The 24,249-nt window shown below is 37.8% G+C and overlaps 1 protein-coding gene across 4 annotated transcripts in view; it reads left to right on the top strand.

Annotated features, from left to right (window-relative positions):
* LOC111862394 overlaps positions 1–20,950 on the top strand; it is a 267,967-nt gene extending 247,017 nt beyond the window's left edge. For 3 of the 4 annotated variants that reach the window (XM_023847749.2, XM_033750638.1, XM_033750639.1), the window contains exons 5-6: positions 2,346–3,284; positions 18,651–20,950. In XM_023847749.2, the coding sequence (XP_023703517.1) occupies positions 2,346–3,284; positions 18,651–19,163 (1,452 nt within the window). In that variant the 3' untranslated portion in view covers positions 19,164–20,950. Of the gene's footprint in view, positions 1–2,345; positions 3,548–18,650 lie in introns of all 4 variants that reach the window. The other variant, XR_004512792.1, reaches the window with a different exon arrangement.
* Positions 20,951–24,249: the final 3,299 nt, after the last annotated feature.

Raw genomic sequence — 24,249 nt, 5'->3', positions numbered from 1 at the left:
TAGGGCACCTGATGATGGCACTATGTTGCCGAAACATGTCGTGAAGTAACAGGTGAAATTGAGTGCACTACAAGACGGCAACTGTATACATATCATGGATGAAAATCAATGCGACAGGACGCTAAAATACAACATTATGAATAATATTCATTTTTCTTGACACCATTTACCAATGTTCCCTGACACTTTCTCCAAATCACTGGTTATTTTTTTCAGCAGAGCTAGCGAATCTTCTAGTGTTGCTCCTTTCTCCAGTAAGCATTTAATTCTTTCCGTCAAGGAACTGAAATTTGCCTTTATGAAGGCCAGCTGTCCTTCCATTTCGCTGCACGAGAACTGTTCCTGAGCAGCTTCAATTGCCCTCGCATCCTCCGTCTTCATTGAATCTACAGTGTTCTTCACTACCTGAAAATGATCGCAATAGTAAACTGCAGCATCAATCCACGTTCCCCAACTTGTGATGACGGGTTCCGGGGGCAGTGGAACACCAGGAGCCATAGACTTAAACTGCATTTTACGAGCTGGAGCCTTGACGAAAATCTTCGTCCACGACACGAGAGCATCCACTTGGGGAAATTTTTTTATCTCACTTCCTCCATCACACTATGCAGTGCATATGCTAGGCAAGTAACGTGCACCAATTTCGTATAAAACGACTTTATTGACTTGCCTGCTTTTACAATATATGAGGCTGCATCGGTCACAAAAATCAAGACGTCGTCGTGCCGTATACCCACTGGCCACAGTAGAAACATCGACCTGTCGAAGAGGTTACAAATTGTGGAATGATTAACGGATTCTAACACCTCACTCGTAAGCAGAAACACTTCACCTGGTCCGCCAATTTCCAAGGTTCCAAAGATGACGTTTGCCACGTAGCGAGCCTCTGTATCGCAGGTCTCATCAATGGAAACGAAAATCTTCTTCCCACGCACTTTATTCCTAATCGTTTCCAGGATACTGTTGTAGCACTGGGAAAGGTAGTTCTTCCTGAGTGTGGATTCATCCGGGATGGAACGACCACAGTTTACTTCCAGAAATTTTTTCAGTTTTCCATTGTTCGGAGCCCAAAACGGAATATTTGCGGACGCCAGAGCATCACACAGATCTCTGAAAAAAAAAAAAAAATCCGATGACTTATTCCTCCAGATGAACACTGTTGCAGTAACATTTGCACAGCTTTCTTTTCGTTCGAAATTTGCACTGCTCGTATATGCTTGTCGCGGCCGATATGTTGTTGTACCGCGAATCTTTCTTCTGCCGCTACTTTTGTGTCACACATCTTGCAGTATAAAATGTCACCATCAGTTGAAACTATGTCATCTCCAAACTCAGCTACAAATTTCTTTAAATGACACAATTTAGTTGGCTTTGCTTTTGGCATCGTGATAAAATTAATCACCCTAGCGCAACACAGAACTGAACTTTTCCCACCGAGAACCTTTTGTCAACTGTATCTTTATCTGTACGGTCAAGGGCGAGGAACTGAAGACAGAAGGAGTTTTATTGAACAACAGTGTCATATGAAGCAAGAGATTCTGACTAGAAATATGTGTAACTAAGCAAATTGCTTTGTACAAAGAGCCGCAGTGTGAGTAGTCATCGTCGTACCCTGTTTTATGGTATGTATTGTCAGCACTTCCGAGAAACGAATGGAAAGGACGGGCCAGGATTACAACCTATTATTGTATACTATGGCCTTTGTAAAGAGCGCTTAGGAGAAAGAGAAAGAACACTTTGCTTCCATATTATTCACATTTCATAAAACATGAAAAATTCCCTAAAATGGCCAAAAATGACAATAAATACCCTCAAAAGCCCAAAAAATTTGCCCAAAAATTACCCCCCAAATGAAAAAATTACCTTAAACCTAAAAAATGTCAAAAAATGACAAAAAAAATACCCATAAAATTTACATTTCTATAACCAGCAGCTCATAACCAAGATTTATATATTTAAGAGCATCGCATAGGATACAAGGAAAGAAAGATTACATGTCATTGGAATCCGGGCAGTCAGATAGGAACCATCACTAGATCATGTCCAATGATAGGATCTGGTATTAGTGATGTTGAATCTTCGGGATCTGTTACCAGAATTAGTTGACAGATTTGGGGTTCTCACAGCATTAAGTATCTAGACTGCTCTTCTCTCAGTTATGGCACTGTATGATTTGGTAGATGAGTTAGTGGTAGGAGGTTCATCTAAAACACATCTAATGAATCCCAGAAGATCATAATGCAGATAATTAGTTGCATGAAAAGTGTTAAAAATACACAAGTTGACTTTCTCTAGCCCAAATCCAACTTGTTCAATATCTAACTTTGTTTTCTGCATCTTTCCAGCTGGAAGAGAAGAACATAGAACTGGAGGGGACCAGAGCTCAGGTTAGAGTACTGGAACGTCTCCAGCAGAAGGCATCTGAAGACACTGCTACAGTCTTTCCTCTTGAAGCCACAACTAACCCAGTCCTTCCACTCTTAGCCCTTCCAATGGCTGTAGATGACAACATACATCATAGCAGCAGTACTGAGTCAGCCCATGATCACACCATAGGGGTACAATCTGAAGAAGGCACAAGTGATCAAGGGGAGGCAAAGAAAACTTCTGAGACCCAGCAAATGTCACCAAGGAGACGCCCCAGCAAGATCCCACTTCCAGGAACAAAATCAATATGTGCTCCCAAACCTCCAAGTGGAAAATCTGCATCGGCATCAAGCCGAAACAAGGGATCACCTTCACTGAAGAGTAGAACGGACTCAAATTCTTCTCTTTCTGGAAAGAACACTGTTAGAGAGTCCTCATGGAAAAATAAAAGTGAAAACAATTCATCCCTTACTGGAGGAGTGAAAAGCCGAGAATCTCCAAGTGGTGGAAGAACTTCATCCCTTTTAGGAAGGAATAATAGTCGTGACTCATTAAACAGTTGTAGTAAAGGTCGAGACTCTTTCACAACATTGACAGGAAAAGCCCGTGGTTGTGATTCTCTGAGTGGAAAGAAATCCAGTGGTGACTCAATATCTTCCTCTGTGAGCAAGGGTCGAGTAGAGACTCCTTCCCACCAAAGTAGTTTCTCATCTAATGTGTCAGGAAGCAACAAGAGAGAATCAATTTCTGGTGGTAAAGGCAAGGATGCTTCATTCTCTTCATCTACTGGACGTAAAGGCCACCATCACCAAACCCCTGCTTCCACTCGAATGGGCCGAGGGGGCAGTAACAATTCAAGCATTAACCAGAGGATAGGAAATAGCATCTTGAACGAGCAGGGTGATCAAAATTCGAAGGTACGACCCACCAAGCTTTCATTTTGGAGCAACTGGCTGAAAATACTTGACAACGGGCCATCTTAAGAACCAGCGGTCAAACTGTTTAAGCAGGCAGGCACAGATAGGACTCCAGTGCCACCAATACTCCTCCAATTCTAAGTTAAAATAGGAAGATATGATCAAATGGGGCATATTATTTTTCTACCAGAGCACTTTATCTGCAACATGATGACACATGAGTGCAGGCAGATGAAAGCGGAGGGCCAGAAAATGAGGTTCTTGTAAGTGGAAACTTTATTTTCATTTTGGTTCTGTTTTATGTTTTGAGTATGGAAGGTAGAGTAGTTGGGTGAAGATAGTAAGTCTTGATATACTCTGTGGATCCATCCACTTGTGGATTGGGTAGAAATGCAGCAAATGACAATGCTCTTTTGCATCATTTTAAGAGTCGCATTGCATACAGTATATATTCCTTGTCACTTCATTAATTTCACAGCTGTATTGAAATAACGATAAAAGAAAGTATCCTTAGCAAAGCCAAGCAGGGGTCATTGTATGACCCAGTCCACAAGTAGGCTTACTGAGTGAATGGGGAACATTGCACATCAGCTGATAGTACTCTTATTGCATGAGTGTTATATGTCAGTACTTCTATCAAGTTCTTCCATTTTGGCGCCGAATTTATATCTCTAGAAATATCTTCAGACTATTAGGTGTCAGTATTTTAAAAGGCTGCTCTTTGCAACTTGAAAACAAAAATTGTTTTTACTCCTTTTCATAACATGATGTTGTTACCGTACCATGTACATGGGTGTCACAGTACTATGTTTGGAATGAAAACAGGTTTAAAATCAGCACTAAAGTAAATTTCACAGTGACTGGATGTGGACTGAGCGACCAGGGTTCAAATCCCAAAAAGAGCAGGCATTTTTCTTTTTGCCCCCAAAACCAGATTAGCTCTTGGGCTCACTCTTCTTCTTATCCAGTGGGTGCCAGTGGTAAAGCAGCTGTATTGTGAAACTGACCATCCTCTCAGTCTAGTGCCAAGGTATGCATAGAGCTTTACCCTTAGTCTTCCACATGTCTTCATGGCGTGGAGCTTAGACCCAGGGACAACTTTAACATTTTAACTTACATTGATTACATTAAATCAAATTTTGCCCTTCAGTAAAATAAGAGCTTAATTCTGACATATTTCAAAGAACATGACATGCCTGTGACCGTTATAGCTCAACAGCTCAGATAATAGCAATAGTCATTTGTTCATGGAGTGCAGAACTTTCAGATTATGAGGTGTTCCAGAGCTATTGCTTGCACATGTAAAGGACTAATCCTGTAACAGACTGTGGGACTCCAATAAGAACAAACAAGTTGTTATCAAGTAGGGTTTTTTATATTGTGATCACTTCTGGCCTATTGTACCAGCCCCAGGTGATATGTGATGGTGATTGTAGAGCAATTGGTGGAATGAAGATTGGCAGGGGAACTGAAGTACTCAGAGAAAACCTGCCCCGGCGCCACTTTGTCCACCACAAATCCCACTTGACCAGACCCGAGATAAACCTGGGGCACCGCAGTGGGAAGCCAGCAACTAACCGCTTGAGCTATGGTGCGCCCTTATCAAGTAGATTAGTAAGAATAATATGTAATTCATCTGACGTGTAATCTGTTTTAGCATGTCTGACATGATTGTTGCATTGACTTGGTATGAAATGATATTTTTCTGTATTCTTTTATGAGTTTACTTGCTAATACAATTTACAAAGTATATCTGCTATGGGAGCTTTGAGGTTTTTACACAGTGGTAAAAATTTAATCATTGCCTTCTCAGTTATCATGCTTTGTAATCTTGTAAGTGGTTGCCAACATTTCTTAATCTTGTAGGCATATCAGAGAAACAAGTACCTCCATCTGCAGGGTAAAAATAATCTGCATTTTCCCCAAATTTTCTATGAAGGACCTTGAATGAAGATATAGTTTCATACAATGCTTTGTCAAGCATTTTGAAATTCTGTGTTTTCAAATGGCACTTGAGTTTTTAAAGTGCGTTCTTTTGCAGGAATGATCTTAATCAAAGAAGAGTCTAATATTTTTGCCAGAGTTTATGGGGATTATTTACTTACTGTAATTGCTACACATCCACTCCCCCATAAGCCTTCATGGCATAGTGCTAGATTAGTTGAGCATAGGGACAACTTTACTTTTTAATTTCTACACATGATTACAACTTAGCCATCTTGTACTCACTCACTGAGCATGTATGCTCTTGGCTGAAACAAAATTATTGTGAAATATAACAGCAATCCTGATGGTTCTTTCTCATATGTTATAACATGAGTTTATTTGAACAGAATGATCAGGTTTAATTTTGTTTTGGTGAGTTTATATTTGTGTACATTCATAATGCTGCTGAAGGAATTCTTCACCAGAATATTGGAAGAGTTGTAAGATGAAGACATACGGTACTCGTGCCATATCACATATTCTTTCCATAAATATACAAAACTGAATTAGTATTTATGTCACAAATGTGGTATATTCTTCTAGGGATCCGTTGTGATGACCATGTGACACCCTCTATCTGCAAAAGTTGGCACAAGTGGCAGTCGCTTAGTCGATATAGTTCGCTTGCGGACTACAGGCCACGGAGTTTGTTTATTTTATGGGGTATATTCTTGAGGTCAGGTTATTTTTTTCTCATAATGCTGTTGATATTTTCTTGCAAACTGTAAATATATTCCCCAGGTCTAACACCTTCTTCATTCATAATTCCACTGCTAGTGAATTGTCAATTAGAAGAGTCAAATGGTGCTTACAAAATAAAAACCATAACGTTTGAACCAAATGTCTGCACGAGTCAAACTACCTGTATTTAAAAAGCTATAACAGTTTAGCTGAACTTTTATGATTTTAAGCTAGGATGTTCTAAATTGTGAGGAAATGATTGAAAAGTTAATTTCAAATTAGAACAGTTACATATGTTTAATACATCCACTCTCCCATATGCCTTAATTGTGTAGGGCTTAAATACTTAAGCACAGGGACAATATGGGATGCGGTGCTGTGAAGTCACCAGGACAATACTACCTCAGACTGCATGGTTTCTTTAGATGTGTGACATGTGGCACCGTCTTGCTGCAAGCAACACTCACGTTCATCATCTTCAAGAAGTGCAGTTTACTGTGTAATGATATCTTGGTACACTGGACTGTTCACTGTTGTTTCAAAGAAAATTAGGCCCACTATTCGACGATGTGATAAAGCACCCCACATTGTAATTTTCTGACAGTGCAAGGGCTTTTCATGTAACACATGTGGATTTTCAGATGACCAAATCCTATTGTTTTGACTGTTCACGTAGCCACTAAGGTGAAACCATGCTTTGTCAGTGAAGAAAACCCGATCAAACTCTTCAATTCCATGGTTGCCAACAAACTACACTAAGCGTTTTTCTTTATTCAGGTCCGTCAGTTCCTGCACACAGCAAACACAATATGCATGAAGGTGCAACTTCTTCATCACCTTCTGAGCACTCCTGTACGAAATCCCTGATTGCACTGATAGTCTCCTCAGGCTTTCTGAAGGGGAACGCTGCAACATTTTCTCCACGTCAGCCAGTTTAGCTTCAGTCAAAATGACCAGTCTCCCGGATCTCTTCCTATCTGAAACTGATCCACATTCCCGAAATCTGTTGATTATTCTCGTTATCGTCAAATTGTTAGGAACTGCAGAATCCAAATATTCCTAACGAAGCTCGTCTACAACACGTGCATAAGAACGACCGGCAAAATAATGTTCCACAATGAAAACTCGTTCTTGGGAAAATGACATATCTGTCACACAATAAACAAAGCTATATTGCAGACGTTGTATGTCTGATACACGGCAGATGGCGTTTCTACTCATTGTTAGTACTCCTACAGTACCATCTAGCGGTAGGAGATATATATAACAACTTTTAGTTTGATGTGTGTGACTTTTCTATCTCCCTGTATGATGAAGGATTTCATAATCTGTACTCTTTGTCGAATATTCTTGGGAAAATTAAATCAAGGAGGATGAGCTGGGGTGACAGAGCCCAGATGGAGGACTGAGAAATATGTACAAAATTTTCTGCAAAAGCTACAAGAGAGTAGACTACAGAGGAGAAATAGAAACAAGTGGGAGGATAGTATTAAAATGGCTCTTCAAGTAATAAGGTGTGAAGTTTTGGAAAGAGATTGAACATGCTCAGAATAGGATAAAATGATAGGCATAAGAACATGGTAATGTCCCATCAGATCCCTTAAGGCAGGGAGTTTCTTGACCAGCTGAGTAATTACAGCCTTTTCAAGGGCAAACCTGACATAAGTTAGTCAGAAGACTAGGCTTACTTAAGCACCACGCCATGAATACATAGTGGGAATGGATAAGTAACTCCCTGCATTCTTGATCAGTGGTCAGTTTCATGGCTGCAGCTGCAGCCGCTTTACCTCCAGGAATAAAGCCAGTGGTAACCATTGAATAGGAGGTTAAATGGGCTATAGAGCCATTGTGGACATTGCTTTTAAGAGAAAAATATCTGTCCCTGGCTGGAATTGGATCCACATTCACTAGTTTTCCAGATCATAACTCAGTCACTGAACTGACTGAGCTACCCCGGCATCAATGAAACTGGATACACTTCTCACAGTGTCTGCTAGTCTCAAGGCTGATAAGTGTCATAAAGAGAATGCCAAAAGTGCACTGTGCATCTGGTTGGCCCTATTTACATTGGCTCTTATTACTAATTTCCATGCATAGTTCGGTAAGGCATCATGAAGAGTGGGTGTAGAAGCTGCCTTGTTAATTGCACAGGATGAGGAAGGGTGGAGGTATGTGAGTGTCCAGTCAATTCAGGAAATGAAAGAAAGTACACAAAGTAAAGGGTCACCCCAATTCAGTTGCAATCTGTCGACTATTCTGTGTGCTCAGTCAGTCGTAGTTCCCATGAGCCATAGTTCTGTAGTACCGAATGTAGATTGCAGTCACGTTAAGCCTTATAGGAATTTGTATAGTCCATAATTAGTTTTTGAAGGGGTCATGGTGTTCTTTGTGAAGGATTTACTCTATATCAGCATTGCTGTAGTGGGTAATAAACTTTAATGGTAAGGAAGACCACAGAGACATTTTAATTTATGTTACTACTTTATACATCTTTAACCCTCTCAGCAAGTGCTAGAATGTAAAGGAGAACACAGGATCATCTTGCTTAATCCCACCCATATTAAACGCCTTACTATAGGTAATTCTTCTCTGTGAAGTTGAGGTTCTTGTAACTATGAATATCAAGATTGTTGTCTTTTGGAATGTTATGCTGCATTATCTTGGTAGGTAGGTACCAGTGTTTTGGAGGAATCTGTTATCTCAATATTCGAAGGAGAATAATGCAAATGAAGGCAATAGGTTCCTTCAGAATGTTGGTATCCATTTACCAGATCTCATAGCATCATACCTAGAAGATTTTAATCGTGATTATTACATTATCTCATGCTCTATACTCAGAGAACTGAGAAGTTTTCTGATAGAGACAGGTTTCTGTTTGATTCAAGCTTCACTTTTTTTATTGCTAGTGGGGGGGACTAGGTCCCTTGTAGCCTCAGATGATAGTTGAGGGTGATTGTTGAGCATTTGGTGGAATGAAGATTGGCAGGGGAAATCGAAGTACTCGGAGAAAACTTGCCCCAGCACCACTTTGTGAACCACAAATCCCACTTGACCAGACACGGGATCGAACCTGGGCCATCGTGGTGGAAAGCCAGCGACTAACCACTTGAGCTATGGCGCGGCCATGTGCGGGTATTGTTTATGGTCTTATCTCCACACCAAGTTTCACCTGTCCATCTCCAATAATTCATTAGTTAGCACCATCAAATCAAAAGCCAATGGGAATTTTAATATGACCACTATGTTGCTATTTTACATTTTACAAAAGGTTAAGTAAACAAAATTTGTTGGTGTCACTCCCATATCACAGTTTGTTTGTCCACTTTGCTGTTGTTACCGATTGTGTGACTTTAAAATATTTGACATGTAGGTGGCATCCAATGGCATAATGTTCCCCAGGTTACTTAGTTTGTAAAAAGTGGTTAATTGGTTCAAAAGTACAAAGGAGAGACACTCAGATATGCACAGACATAGACATCATGGTTTCTTATAATGCTGTTTTCTCTCAGATAGTAGGCAAAAGAGCAGGGGCATGCTGTAGCATAGTTGGTTGAGGCACTATGCTACAAGCCGGAAGGTCGCGGGATTGAATCCTGATGAGGTGGATTTTTTCAATATACCTAATCCTTCCAGCCGCACTATGACCCTGGGGTCTACTCAACCTCTAACAGAAATGAGTGCCAGGAATCTTCCTCAGGGTTAAAGGTGGCCGGTGCATGAGGCCGACAACCTTACCGCCATCTGTGAGCTGATTGTCTAGAGAAAATGTGGGGAACTCGTCTCTCAACCCTATGGGCCTTCACAGCCTGTTACAGGGAGAGCTTTGCATTAGTAGGCAAAAGAGCACTGATCGTATCTGAGCTGTTCTGTAATATACATTCCTTACATGTATAATGGAGACAAAAACTGTGTTTATTTTATAATCTCATAGCACTGACTGGTAAAGTAGTAAGGTTGTAAAATTGTCCAGGAGGAGGAGTTAATGCACTGGCAGTAATTATTAATCACAGTGATAAATATGGTGGAGTAATTAGATAATGGTAGCACATGGGGAGTGTGTGGTAGCACTTGAAGTATATATATTTGCGATAAACAGTGAAATTATGTGCCTGCTTGCATTGTGATTGTAATGGGATATTATTTGTGTAGTTGCTTTATGCATCTTGCATGTTTACAGGTATTTACAATTGAAGTGACAATACTGAAAATTAAGCGGTTTGTTCTGGTTGCATTTAATTTGGTAAGCCTGTTTGGTATTTCAGAGAACATGAAACTTTGCATGGGCTTGAAGTTATGCTTGCTTATGTCAGCTTCTTTTACCCTACATAATGGAAATACAGAATTATGCTAGCTTGCTTTCATATGTAAGTTTCAAAATTACTCCTGAAAAATAAAGTTTTTGAATTTAAGATCAGAACATTTTTATAGATGAAGTTTATTAGGAGGTTTAATAAACTGGAAATATACTCACCATTTAAAAAATTTATTGACTAATTTCGTGTCTACAGAATCCACAGTATTAATTGTCAAGGAAACACAGGACTGTGTTATACAGTCTCTGATTTAAATATTTATATATCCCTGAATATAAAGTTTTCTGGTACATCTTCACCATAATATTACTTTGTTCATCCTTGAAAGGTTTTCAGTAAGACCATTATATTTATATAAAAAATACCATGAATTGATTCTTTTGGAATTAAGTGTCTGAAAGTGTGTAATAGTTAAAAGTGCTTTTTTTGTTGATCCAAAGAAGCTTACGAGTATATTCATTGAAAATTATCTATAGAAGAATCATACTTACGTTAAATTATTTCCCCTTCATTTGTATAGCTTCAGCAAGCCAAAATTATATACTCATTTTAAGTACCATTAATGGCTAAATGAGGATATTAACATGTTTGATCATAAGCATCTTGAAGATTTTGTGACAGTTTTATAATTCTAGTGTGTAAGGTTTTAGACAATACTGGCACATCCACACTTATAAATGTAGAGGTAATATATCTGTATCAGTTGCAAAGAAATAGAATTATTGATACAGCACTCTTAAAATCATTCATGTTAAGTTCTTTCCAGATTAAGAAAGAATCTCAAGTTAGCACAAATGTGAGACCACATGGTACTCTTAAATTTAGGTAATTCTCTCAACATCTGAGGCTTTATTAACCACAAAATCACATAAAATTAAGAATATGTAACATTATCTCAATACTTAATGGAAGGGGGAACATACGGTAGAATAGTTGGTTGAGGTACTATATTACAATCTGGAAGGTTGAGTGTTGGAACCCTGATGAAGTCATTGGATTTTTCAGTTGACCTAATCCTTCCAGCTGCACTATGGCCCTGGAGTAAACTCAGACTCTAAAAGATATGAGTACCAGGAATTTTCCTGGGGGAAAGGGGTAGCTGGCATATAAGGCCTTAATGCCATCTATGAGCTGCCTACTGTCTAGAAGATGTGGGAGCCTCAACCTCTCACACCCCTGTGGCCTTCATGGCCTGTTACAGGGATTAACAGATAATTTGGTGGTGACGAGAGATGATATTCTGTAATGTAAATAATAGTAAAGGAAGAAATATTCTTGAACACGTTTTGTATTCCTATAATGAAAATATGCTTGTTCCATAATATAATGGTAAATAGTTGTGTTTACTGTTCAGCCGATTTGTGAAGATAGCATTATGAATAACCAGTTATAATAAACTGATTTCAGGGAAGTATGTTATCAGCAGAATCTGAACTTCTCTGGTGGAAAATCAAGTGCTCAATTCCAGTGGCAGTAGTTCAAATACAGTTTCATTATCTTGTATTGTTACTTAGAATGCAGTTCCAGTAATGTAGGGTAACATTAATTCAGTGTTCAGTAGTCTGCCATTCGTATAAATGTCTGTTTCTGGACATTTATTGAGTGATATGAACTGTGGGGTTTTATGTAGTTTTGTCATTACTCTGATGACAACCCACTTCTTCGGAACAGTTTGTTGGTCCTGAAAAGGACCGTGGTTGCTGAGATGTTTGATCGGTGAGGTAGCGCAGTGCGCGCCATAGGGAGAGAGGTTAGTTGTGGTGGTTTGACTGGCCACAGCACTGCCGTTGCTGGAGGTTGCTTGATTGTCGTGCGGCAGGTGAGTTGAAGTTGCATGGTCACGCAGCGCGGTCGCAGGAGTGATGAGGCAGTGGCTACGCCAGATACCCAGTGGGTCGGACAGGGACACGACCACCGGCGAGTCCAGGCGAGGTGCCCCAGTGCGTCGGGTGTGAGAGCCAGAGGTCCGAGGCAGTCGTGCCTGGCGCAGCCTGCCGATGCCTCCGAAGACCGAGCGCTGGCGACGAAACCTGCTGGCTGCTGTTGCTTGAGTGTGGCTTGATCGTAGGCTGAAGTCAGGCTGATGCTGCCGGTTTGCGGCTGCTCCTTTTTATACCTGCTCGATGGGCGGAGCGAAACTTGAAATTGAGGAGGAAGAATTTGCAGGGCGCTGATTGGCTAGCGTGCGTGATGATGTAGATGCAGGGCTAGCAGCGAGCACAGTATAAATGCGAACGTTTGGAGCAATTTGATTGATTAGCGCGCGTGATGGTGAAAAGTGATACAAAGAGTGTGTGTTGCAGAAAATGCGTGATAATGTGGGATGTTCCCACAGAACTATTACTATCCAAATCTTTGGTAGGTAAAAAAAAATCACCCTTTGCTATGTTATACTCATTTGTCCTTTTGATGTCCACTACTGTTCAGAATTTCTCACAATTCTCACAGTGATGCTGTTAAAGAGTTCTCTCTTCAGGGATATAACGCTGTGTAGTCCTTTGAAAGTCAACTAGTGTCTCAGAGGAACATCTGACCCCTATCATGAGGATTAAAGACTAAACCAGGCAGGAAACAAATGCTCTGCTTGCAACCTTCTTCATACTGGTTTCTTGCTTGGCTTATTCTTTGACCCTAAAGATGGAGGTGGTGTGTTCCTCTGAAATTTTAATTGTTTCTTGCATCCTGTTGTGTATTTAATCAATATCAGATCCAATTTTACCGACCACACAACATACCTTTACTACCTCTTGAGGTTGAAACATGTAGTGTGATAGTAGTAAAGGTATGTTGTGTCGTCTGTAAAATTGACTCTAATATTCCTCTGAAATGTTAGTTTACTTTCAGTGAACTACATGGCGTTATATCCATGAATATAGAACTTTTCATGAGCTTCAGGTGTCAATATTACCTGAAAGATATTAGGCATTAAGTTTTGATCTGTGTACATAAGTAATTGTAGTACGTGATCTCTGACAACTTGAAATGACATATAATTACTGTTTATAATACTGGGTGGCCCAAAGAAATCATGTTAAAAATTTTTAAAATAAACATCTCTGTGGATCTGTATAGCATTTGTAGGACATACACGTACTTACAGTTGAGACATGATATGATGATCCCTGCCCCTCCCTGTTTCTGTGTGATGTAGCAACTCCAGTACGGACTGGAAACCATATCACTGCTCAGTAATTACAATATCAACATAATAATAAAGGTAAAAGTAAAGTTGTCCCAGTGCCTAACTAATTAAGCCCTACGCCATGAAGACGTATGGGTGAGGGGATGCCTCTTGACCCTACTGGGATTTGAACTCCGACCCCTCAATCATGCAGCCCTTAGCCAGTCACTATACTGCACTGTCCTGGCTCCCCATCCAACAACAACAACAACAACAACAACAACAATTATTATTATTATTATTATTATTATTATTATTATTATTATTATTATTATTATTATTATTATTATTATTATTATGCAAAGAAAATCCAAGTTGTAATTAAGTTAAGAAACACCTTCTCATAGTCATTAATAAATAAAATATTTCAAATATCAGGTCCTTTCACATTGAAATATGTGTATTTAGTAATTTATTATCAAAATGTATAATTTTATAATGCTGGTATATTGCCAGTTTTATCTGCTCATACAGGTCATGTTACTTTATTAACAGTTATTTCAGCTCTGATAATTGAAACTGCAAATTCAGCCAAGAACATTGTGGTATTGCAACAGAGTTCACAGACAAAACATGCAATTTGCAGCATACCTGGCCAACACATAATTGTTGGCTAGTGCTGTTTCAAGACTGGCAGCACTGATATCGCTGTTATGTACATAGATCTCTGGAAGACACATTAAATGTGAATATGAATATGAACATGAACATGAACATGAACAGTGTTGTTTCCAGGAGACAGAGCTCAGCATAATACATCGGTCACTAAATCACAGCTGGTCTCTAGGTGTATTTATAAAAAGATTTGTTATGCATGAAAAAATATTTTGCTTTTTGAATTTTAGAAATATGCATTTTTACATTCATGTTACCTGTCTTTGAAGGTTTCATATGAATTGATCGAATACTTTGAATAATCGCCAGATTCTCCAGATTCGAAATGATTAGACTGCCATGTTTGGAATTAACTTAAACAGTTAACATAGAAATAAAATGGAATTGTTTCAGTCTCTGGAGTTACTGCAATGAGAAACTGAAAATGTGTGGTCTAACATATGATTAGCTGTTGACCAATGGAAAAGACTGGTTCAAACCTTAATCCAAGAAAAAAGGGGTTGTGTTCTACATCAGTTTGAGTCAAAAATATAATAGAAATATAAATGAAATCCCATTGTTAACATTTAGAATAGAAAATATTTTTCTGTGTAAAGAATAAATCGTTTTGTGCATATGCTGAAGCATGTCTTACACAACTTATATGGGTTTCATTCATATCTGTTGAGCCATAAAATAGTCTTTTTTTCTTTGTGCCACCCAGTATACATGCCCTATGATTTTTTTGGTAAATATCAGAATTGAGAAAAGAAAGAAATACGTGAAATATGGATACAAAAAATTAAATATATTATAAAAATGATTCTTCTGTCCTGATGCTTTAGGGTGATCAGGAAAAAATAACATTAAATGTCTTGAACATAAATTTTCAAGCAAGTTTTTACTTTCCCCCACCCCCTTCCACACACACACACACACACACACAGAAAATATCCCAGTGGCCCCCACGACCACAGTGACAGTGGGATGCTACAGTGTCCAGAAGAAAGTAATGCCATGTTCCAACAGTTCTTGTTGCACCTCATATGTAGTAACACCATGAAGCATTGTGCCATTAATGGTGATTTGAGGCAGCACAGTACAGTAGTGTTAAAATGGGTGTTAGAGAAATAGGATAGGGTGGCATGGACTGGATGAATCTGGCCCAAGAAAGGACCAGTAAGCATGGTAATGAACCTTCAAGTTCAATAAATTCTTGTGTAGCTAAGCAACTGGTGGCTTCTCAAGAATTCAGCTCCATGAAGCTAGTGATCAAATGAAGAAGATGTTTAAGTCTACAAGCCCTGAACAGGGATTGCATTGTACATGCAGTAGTATGTAAGAGAGGATTTGGTGAAGCAGTGAAACCTGAAATTATGAGATCACACATATACTTAACTTTGCTTGCAATACGCAAATGTGCGTGTGTTTGCATGCAAGAATGTACAGAACAGTTTAATGAGCACATTGTCGAAGAATATTTAAGACATCATATTATGCTATTTTCTCACCTCCAGTGATATTGTATGAGTGCTTACAAAGATACCCATATTACACAACTTAGTCTTTGAAAATAACGTAATGTCTAAACTTTTGTTGCAGTAAAATAAATCGTTCATATAATTATTACAGTCATTTAGGAGTGTGTACAGAGTATATTAACTATACATTTTTTTCAGTATTTCATTCAGTATTAGTTCACAGATGAAACTGTTGGTTCATGGTGGATGTTTATATATATCCTCCAAAGAATTTGTCTAAAAGATTGAATATTTCTTTTTTATCAAATCCACATTGAAAAAGTGGCCTTCAGGTTGCTATAATAAATCAGTAAAATTTTATAGTGATGTAAAAAGTTATGAATTTACCATGCAACAGGGTTATCATTGTAGATGTGTAGTTTTCAAGATGAGCTATATACTATTCTTACAAAAACTTGATTGTCAGGGATATACACAGAAATTAAGAACTGGAATTTTTTGCTGATGAGCACCGAGCATTTCAACATATAATTCTTATCTGGTGATCAAATGATGGTAAGACAATAGCAAGAATGATTATTGTTCTCTCAGCGTTTGTGACAATGATCAGTTCATTTTGACATAAATTCGCTGGACACTGGATGTTATGACAAGTATGCCTGAGACATGTGATAATTTTGGAACTGAATTTATTCCCATATTCAGAGGTTTTGTTGCTATTTAACTCGCGTTTTTTTAGTATTTTAATTTTTCGTAGCATCAGTTGGCACTAAACCTAGGACCCAAAGTTTCTTCTGGGGCTTTGTCACAGTAAACTTTAATTAATATGAGTGAAAGGGACTGTTTCTATAATGACGGTCATCTTAATGTGAAACTATAGCCATATTCTGTATTTCTTTTGTACCTCAGGAGGCAGAGGTTGTATATTGTAATTGTGTCATGTGGAATGGTTATTGCTTGCACCAGAGTGTTGGCATTCCTCTGATCTCACCACATATTTTTTACATACAGAATTCTATATGCCAGTGCAGTTAAAGAATTAAATGTTTTTGTACAATGAAATTCCAAAGGAATGTCTGTCTGGATTAAGTATGTTTGAAATCATATTTTGTTGCATCCTGTTGTGTAAATCACTGTTTGTTTTATTTTTGTCAGTGCAGAACTGTTTTCAGCAGGTAGGGTTTCTATCTAAGGCAATATGTTTTGACACATGTCTGCCAATTTCAGGTTCTGTTTTTAAATTCGTAGTTAATGTATCATGCACATGAAATACATTTACTTGACTTACATGTAAATTTACTCTGTGTGTTTGATATGTTAATTAGAACCTAAATACAGGACCTGAAGTTGGCACACATGTGCCAACACCTGTCAACTTAGACAGCAATCCCATCTGCTGAATTTTGTGTTGTGTTGACAAGAATAAAATAAATAATATATAAATATTTTTGAACCATGGATATCATACATAGGTCATACCGAAAGTCATGAGCAACTTTTTTTTGCATGCAACCTGGGAACAGCAGACAAAAGAGAGTATGGTGGTAGGTGGAACCAGCTGTTGTGTTAACCTTGAATGTCTTGTGATGTCACTAGCTTGCATCACGTGACCAGTATCACTCCTAACAAAATGGCCAACAATGATATGTCGTTTTGCCAGCGTGCTGTCATCGAATTTCTTGTGAAAGAGGAAATCCCTGCTGCAGAAATTCACCAGAGACTTCAGCATGCTTATGGAAGTCTGTGCATGGGTGCGAGCAGTGTTTCAAGATGGGTGAAACATTTTAAAGATGGGAACACAAGCATCGAAGATGAGCCTCGGAGTGGTCGTCCTCAAACAGCCCCAACTGAATGCACCAAGGAAAGAGTGGAAGAAATCATTCAAGATGACACATGTGTGATTGTGGACACAATAGTCCAAAAACTTGGAATATGACAGAGTGCAGTACAGGAGATGATTGAAGGCTTGGGCTATAGGAAAGTTTTTGCTTGTCGGGTCCTGCGGTTGTTGACCAAAGGCCACAAAGGTCAGTGAAAAGCCATCACCTGAGGACTGCTGCAGAGATATTGACATGAAGGCGGTGATTTTTTGCTCTGTATTATGACAGATGACAAAAGCTGGTTTCACCATTTCGAGCCTGAAACGAAACGGAACGGCAGAGTATGGAATGGCACCATTTGCATTCTCCATCAAAAAAGAAGGCAAAGACAGTGCCATCAGCTGCGAAGGTGATAGGCACAGTCTTCTGGGATGCAGAAGGGTTTATTCTGGCCGAATTCCTGGAACCTGGGCAAACCGTCAATGCTGCTCATTATGTCCAGATGCTGAACAAGCTCTGTCGTGCATTGTGCGATAAACGTCCAGGATGAAACATCATCCTGCATGACAATGCTTGCCTCACATTGGAAGCACTTGCAGAGATGGGGTGGGAAGTTTTTCCACACCCCTCCTATAGCCCTGATCTGGCACCCTCCGATTACCATCTTTTCGGATTTGTGAAGGATCAGCTGCATGGACAACGTTTTGAGACAAGGGAGGCAATTCAGAAAGCAGTGTGTCAGTGTCTTAGGATGGCTGGGACAGAATTTTACAGAAGGGGAATTTTCAAACTCCCAGAATGGTGGGAGAAATGTGTACAAAGAAGCGGCAATTATGTGGAAAAATAAAGAAAGGTCTGTAGATTGAGGTGGTGTATTTGGTTTGTCAATAATAAAGCATGTTATTTTACAAAAAATTGTTGCTCATGACTTTCAGTATGACCCTCATATAATAATAAAAGAATATACGTACATATGTTTTGTGTTTGTTTCTTTCTAGTTTTTGAAGTAAGTGATTAAACCAGGTCTTTTGCCACATTTTTATGATTATGAATTAGATGTAACAAAATATCTGCAAGTAAAATGGCAAACATTAATCATTAACTTTCAAATCAAGTATTGCTGATATGAAAGTCTCCCTCAAAGTGGACTTGGTGTTTCTTTGCCTTTTCAGTTTTCTTGTGAAATAATTTTGTTAGTAAAAAGTGACTGAATAACTACATTCTCTCTGATTACTTGGTATATAAATTGGCAGTTCTGAAAAGTAACTCACTATTTACTTTTTGTGACATATTTCTTATTTTGTCCTTAGGAATCTGGTGTACATTTTGTTGGAAGTACTGAAGCTTGTTCTTCACTACACAGTCCAGCAGAGCAACAAGACAACACTTATCCAGATTCACTCATTCATTTTTCATTTCAAGGATCTGACCTAGCAGCATTTAAACACCCGACTAATATTGTTACATGTGACAACTCTGTAATATCTGAACGTCGCAACTCAGTTTATGAAACTTCAGAAACACAAGCACATCCTTGGCATTCCTCATCTTCAGAATATTTTGACAGTATCAACAACTCTGGTAGTTCAGTTTTTCAGAACAGTTCTATCCTGCGGTCATTTTCATTTTACCAAGACCAGTATCTTCAGTCAGCAGTGCAACATGAAGGGTTGGCTGAGTGTGATTCATTGGAAAAAGAAGCAGTTGGTGTGGAGCTTAATAATATAATGGCTGAGACTGACAATGAAGATGTAAATTTTATTGTGAGCTCAGCCTCTTCAAGAAATCTTTGGGTGAAAACTGACAATCCAACTGAGTGGTGACAAAAATATACTTCATGAAGTTTTTACCGTACCAACAACTTTTGAATAGAAAATTAGATGAAATGGCTTAACATAATTGTGTCAGGTAACCAAAAGCAAAGATGATGCAAAAGTATACAGTTACTTTTTCAATTGTAAGAATTAAAAAAGTATAATTAATGCTGTAATCATGGCCCTAAATGAAATGTATGGCATTTTAAGTGTTAAAATGTGTGTATAGAGAAATTAACAGAACCCTTTAACTAGAATATGGCATGATATTTTTATGAGCCCAATAAAGAGAGCTTTCTCTTCAATTCTGAATAACAGTTTTTATGTGATAATTTACGTAGACCTGCGAATACAATAACACAACAGGAATTCCCATTTTTGGCTACATGTGCATATATTTTTGCACTGAAGAATTTAATTTATTTTTCCAGTATTCATTTTAGATGTACACTTGAAAAAATAACACTTGAGAAAATAAAATATTTTTGCTTCAGATTTCATGACAAGATTGTAATGTAGTAGCAAGGTATATATAGTAGCTTCTCTATGTCAATAAGATTTACTGAGAAGATATATTTTGATACCATTTCTTGCCACTAGAGAAGGTTCATATAGATCTTACGGTGATTATAATATAAAAATATTTAATTGAAGCTGAACAAATGCTAACAGCATATGTCAATTTAACATCCCTATTATGAAAGACTGAATTAAGAATTTATTTCATTTACGAGATTTGACAGCCCAAGTTACATTTAACAAATAACAGTTAAGTACAAAAAGAAGCCACTCGTCATCATTATTATGCTACACATGTTTACTTTTGGTTACCAATTCAAGAGAAACTTTTCATTTCATTTACTACTCAAATATTCTGTGGTATAAATTGTAGTTTCTTTTCCATATTTTAGGGAGATATTCCCTGTAGACCTGTGATCATCCTGAAGAGGTATAATAATTATTGGTGCTGAAATATTGTCAGCTACTAGATGGTTGCTAGTGTAAGGATGGAAGATTATTTATAGAGATTTATCTATTGCATATTCTATAGTCATATAGAAACTTATTTCTCAGATATCAGTTGACTCAGAAAGTTGTGAACTATAGGCATAGATAGGAGTTATTCCATTTGTACAGTACTTTTGAAATGTCTTGGTAAAGCTATGATTTTAAGGCATTGTTGTAATAAGTTAGTAATCAAGAGTGGGTTTAGTAAGTTTAAATCATTACATATCGTAATTAATGTTATAAGAAATTTGAACTTAAAAATTCCACCCATTCCAGTCATATCTATCAAGAAGTGTATTCTGTTTTCTGCTATGTATTTTTCATGTGTTAATGAAATTCTTGCTCAGCATATAACTTACTCTATTTCTGCTACTTCTTGTTTCCTTTTTTGATTTATAAGTTCTTCCATGACTATATTTCTGGGGGGGGATTCAGTTGTTGGAATTAGTACACTTCTAGAATTTTGTATTGAAAGGAACTGTAATGTGCTGCTTATTGTAGCAATTCTTTTTGTTTCATATTTTCTGCTGTGTTGTTATATCGGTTTTTATATCTGTCTCAAATGTTCTACAAAGCACTAATTTTTCTTCAGTTTGTTACAGTGAACTGAAGGCAGCCAGTGTGCAGTCTGTGAGCTCTAAATGTCTTCTTTGTTGAGATTTCCCGGAATGCTTTCTCTTCAGTCATGGTTTTCACAAGTTTACTTATCATTTCTCCGGTCTAGAAAACTGAAATTAACGGCCATTTGGATTCGTTGCGCTGATCATGCGACACCCTCTATTCACAAAAGTTGGCACTAAACTTCGCTGACAAACGGCGGTCACTCGGTCGGTGTGGTTCGCTTGCAGACTGAAATCACGGAGTTTTGTTTGTTTTTTTGTTTTTACCTATCATTTCATATTGGATTGCAAGTTTGTCATATTGATTTTGCTATACAGATACTACCTGCCATTCATTTTCCTTAATTATCTGCATGTGTTATGGATGTTTAGCGTCATACCACATTATTTCTTGTAGATTAACCAACTTACCTAGTTTTCATTTCCAGCTTGTTGTCTATACTACTGCAGCGGTAATTATAGGCCTGGTTCTTCCTTTTCACATAAAAATTACAATGAAAAGCAGAAAAGTGTGATTCATGATGACAGCTTAATTAGTCACTTCAGTCCCCGGTTCTGATCATCATTTTGCCATCAGCCAAAATGCACATTTTATCCCTATTTGTTTTGTTGGTTATTTGTTAGTAGTCATGTTCTTGCCTTGACAAGTAATGATCATTCTGACACATTCATACCCAGGTTTCTCTACCTCTGTGGCCCATCCACTTTTCAATAGTAACACAATATGCACATCAAGTGACAGATTTTGTTCAGAGGTTCGGTGCTTGATTTTTATGCAGTGTATCAGCTAGTCCATGTTGTGATACTGCATGAAACTCTGTGGAAAAATCATTAAGCTACAAGCAACTACATATAAGATGAGATTTATGTTCTCATGGTGGTGTGTTTATGATATGGTCTTCTGGAATGGGACACTCTGGAGTCTGGTAGATAGATACCAATGTTCCAGAGGAACCTATTGCTTCTCTCTTCTAACCTGAAAATGGAGGCAACAGGTTTCTCCAGAATAGCTGTACTGATCAACCAGACTACTTGAAGTCACATCATAGAAGACTGTAATCTTATATGTGATGGTGTGAAATGCACATACCTCCATATGTCCAAGCATGGCATTGGCCAGGATACTGCTTTCTGAGCACAGATTTGTTACTTTTAAATTGCCATACTTTTGTGTTTTTGACATTTAGCTCATTTTCGTATACATTATATGCATACTCATAACTTGCACACTGAGCACTTGACGTATAAACCACGAAGGAAGTGTCTCAGAATGGTGTATACAGTAATATCAATATATAGGCAATAAAAGGTTTGCTGTTGCGCATTTCTTTGGAGAATTAAAAGTAAATATATATATCAATAAATTTTCAAATAAAGTTATTAAATATATTTACCAATTTATTTCCATATGAATCTCTCTTCATTATTTCTATATACATAAAGGATGAGAGATTTAATGTGCCCATTTCAAGTCACGTTTAATATAAAATGATTTAATTATAACAAGAAAATAAATCATTTATGGATCTGCAGAATGTGATACAAAATGAAGCCCAAAATCTTATGTAATTCATTGATTCTTGGGTTATTTAATGATGCATTTTCAACTGTATGAGTTATGTAACATCAAATGTAAGGTAAATGCAGTCAACTGATAGGAAAGAATGAGGTTGCAAGTGGCCATGGCCTGTTTTCAGGCAATATTCCAACATTTTCCTCTTTGAGTTAATTGGGGGAAGAAACTTGGGATTGTAGAATATTGCATATTGAGGAGCTTCGTGATTGTACTCCTCCTCCTTAGTATAGGCAATAGGCAATCAAGCCTGTTTAGAATTCACATATTTATTCTCTTCTCCAAGGTCTTCCTTGGTCTCATTATTTAATTTGTACTCTCCATCAGATATTTTGCTTGGAAAACCTGAGGAAAGAGATTATTTGGAATATCAAGGCATGGATGGAGGATTAATATTAAAATGGCTTTTAAAGAAATAGGATGTAAGGGTGTTGAATGGATTTATTTGGCTCAGTTATGGATCAGTGGTAGGCTCTTGTAAACTTGGTAACTAATGTTTATATTCCATACATTTCATTGAATTTCTTGAGTAGCTGAGCAACTATTCACTTCTGAAGCAGAACTTTGCTCTGTGGCGATAGTTAAGTATTTTTTTCTTAGTTAATCCTAAAATTTCCCTGGAAGAACTGAGGAGAACCACTATAAACGTCAGGCAGGCTCCAGTTCACATTCAAACCTTGGATCTCCCAAATATAAAATAGGGATGCTAACCACTCGACCACAAGGTGTGGTGAGCTATAAGCAGATTGATCATTTCATGTACCATGTAGTGGTGCTGAGCAAACAGGTTTTGCTAGCCTGATATAAAAATGTACTATTTTAGCCCTGTGCTGTGATATTCAGTAGGCATGTTTGATGCTAAATGGTGAACAGTATTTTTATTAGGAAAGTTACAGCTTAAAGACTGCTTTAGCTGCTAATTCCTGCTTTGAATATGTGTATATACGAGTAAGGTACAGGGGAAAAGACAGTGTTGAACTCACATTTAATATGCGAGATATACTCAATACAATGTGGCAATACTCTTAATGACAGACATATTATGTAGCTCTGGACAAACACCGTTGTTCGTTATGAATTAAGTTTGGTGTTAATCTTTTGTAATTATGAAAACCAGGAAAATGTATGTGCATGAAAGCGATTTTTTTATACTTAAATTTTTTTTGTATTCTCTTTAGTTTGTATGTGTTGTGTATGGTCACAGTGACAAAAAGTGTTCTATTGCAGAGCCATCATCTGTTCTAGAGCTGTACTACTTTATTGTGTTAATATTTTTTTCTTGAATTCGTATACACTGCATATATTGACATGAAATATAATTTGTTTTTCTTCATTATAGCCATAGTTAAAGAAATGCACTGCAAATAATAATTATTGTACATGATGTAAAATGTTTAAAATATAGCTGCTGAAGTGACTGAATAAGTTAAAATAAAAAAAGGGACTTTAAAGTTGGAACTAGTGCATTGTTAATTTATTCCTCTAGCATTCACACTGGTTCTGGGTCCTACCCAGCCTCCTAATCAGTGGGTACCCAGCGTACATTTCCCAACTTATGCATGAAGCTGACCACTCATCTCCATCTGGTGTCAAAATCAAGAATGATGGAGCTATACTTCCACTCCCCCCCCACTTCTCCATGGTGGGATGATAAATTAAGCATAGGGAAAACTTTGCCTTAGTTTAAGGTCATGAGCTGGGATACTTCAGACAGTAAACTGGTTGTGAACAGGGTGTATTGAGCTCAATTTCTAATATGAGTAAGGATTTTCCTCTTCACAGCCACTTCAGGATCGACTCTAGAATTCGCTAAATTTTCTATACAACCATAAATGGAGGATTTGATGGTAATTTTGTCCTCCACTATGCCAGCTTTACTTCACTTTACCTTGGT

This window comes from Cryptotermes secundus, unplaced genomic scaffold (genome assembly GCF_002891405.2).
Source record: "Cryptotermes secundus unplaced genomic scaffold, Csec_1.0 scaffold671, whole genome shotgun sequence".
Lineage (NCBI taxonomy): Eukaryota > Metazoa > Arthropoda > Insecta > Blattodea > Kalotermitidae > Cryptotermes > Cryptotermes secundus.
This window is presented reverse-complemented; position numbering and strand designations above follow the sequence as displayed.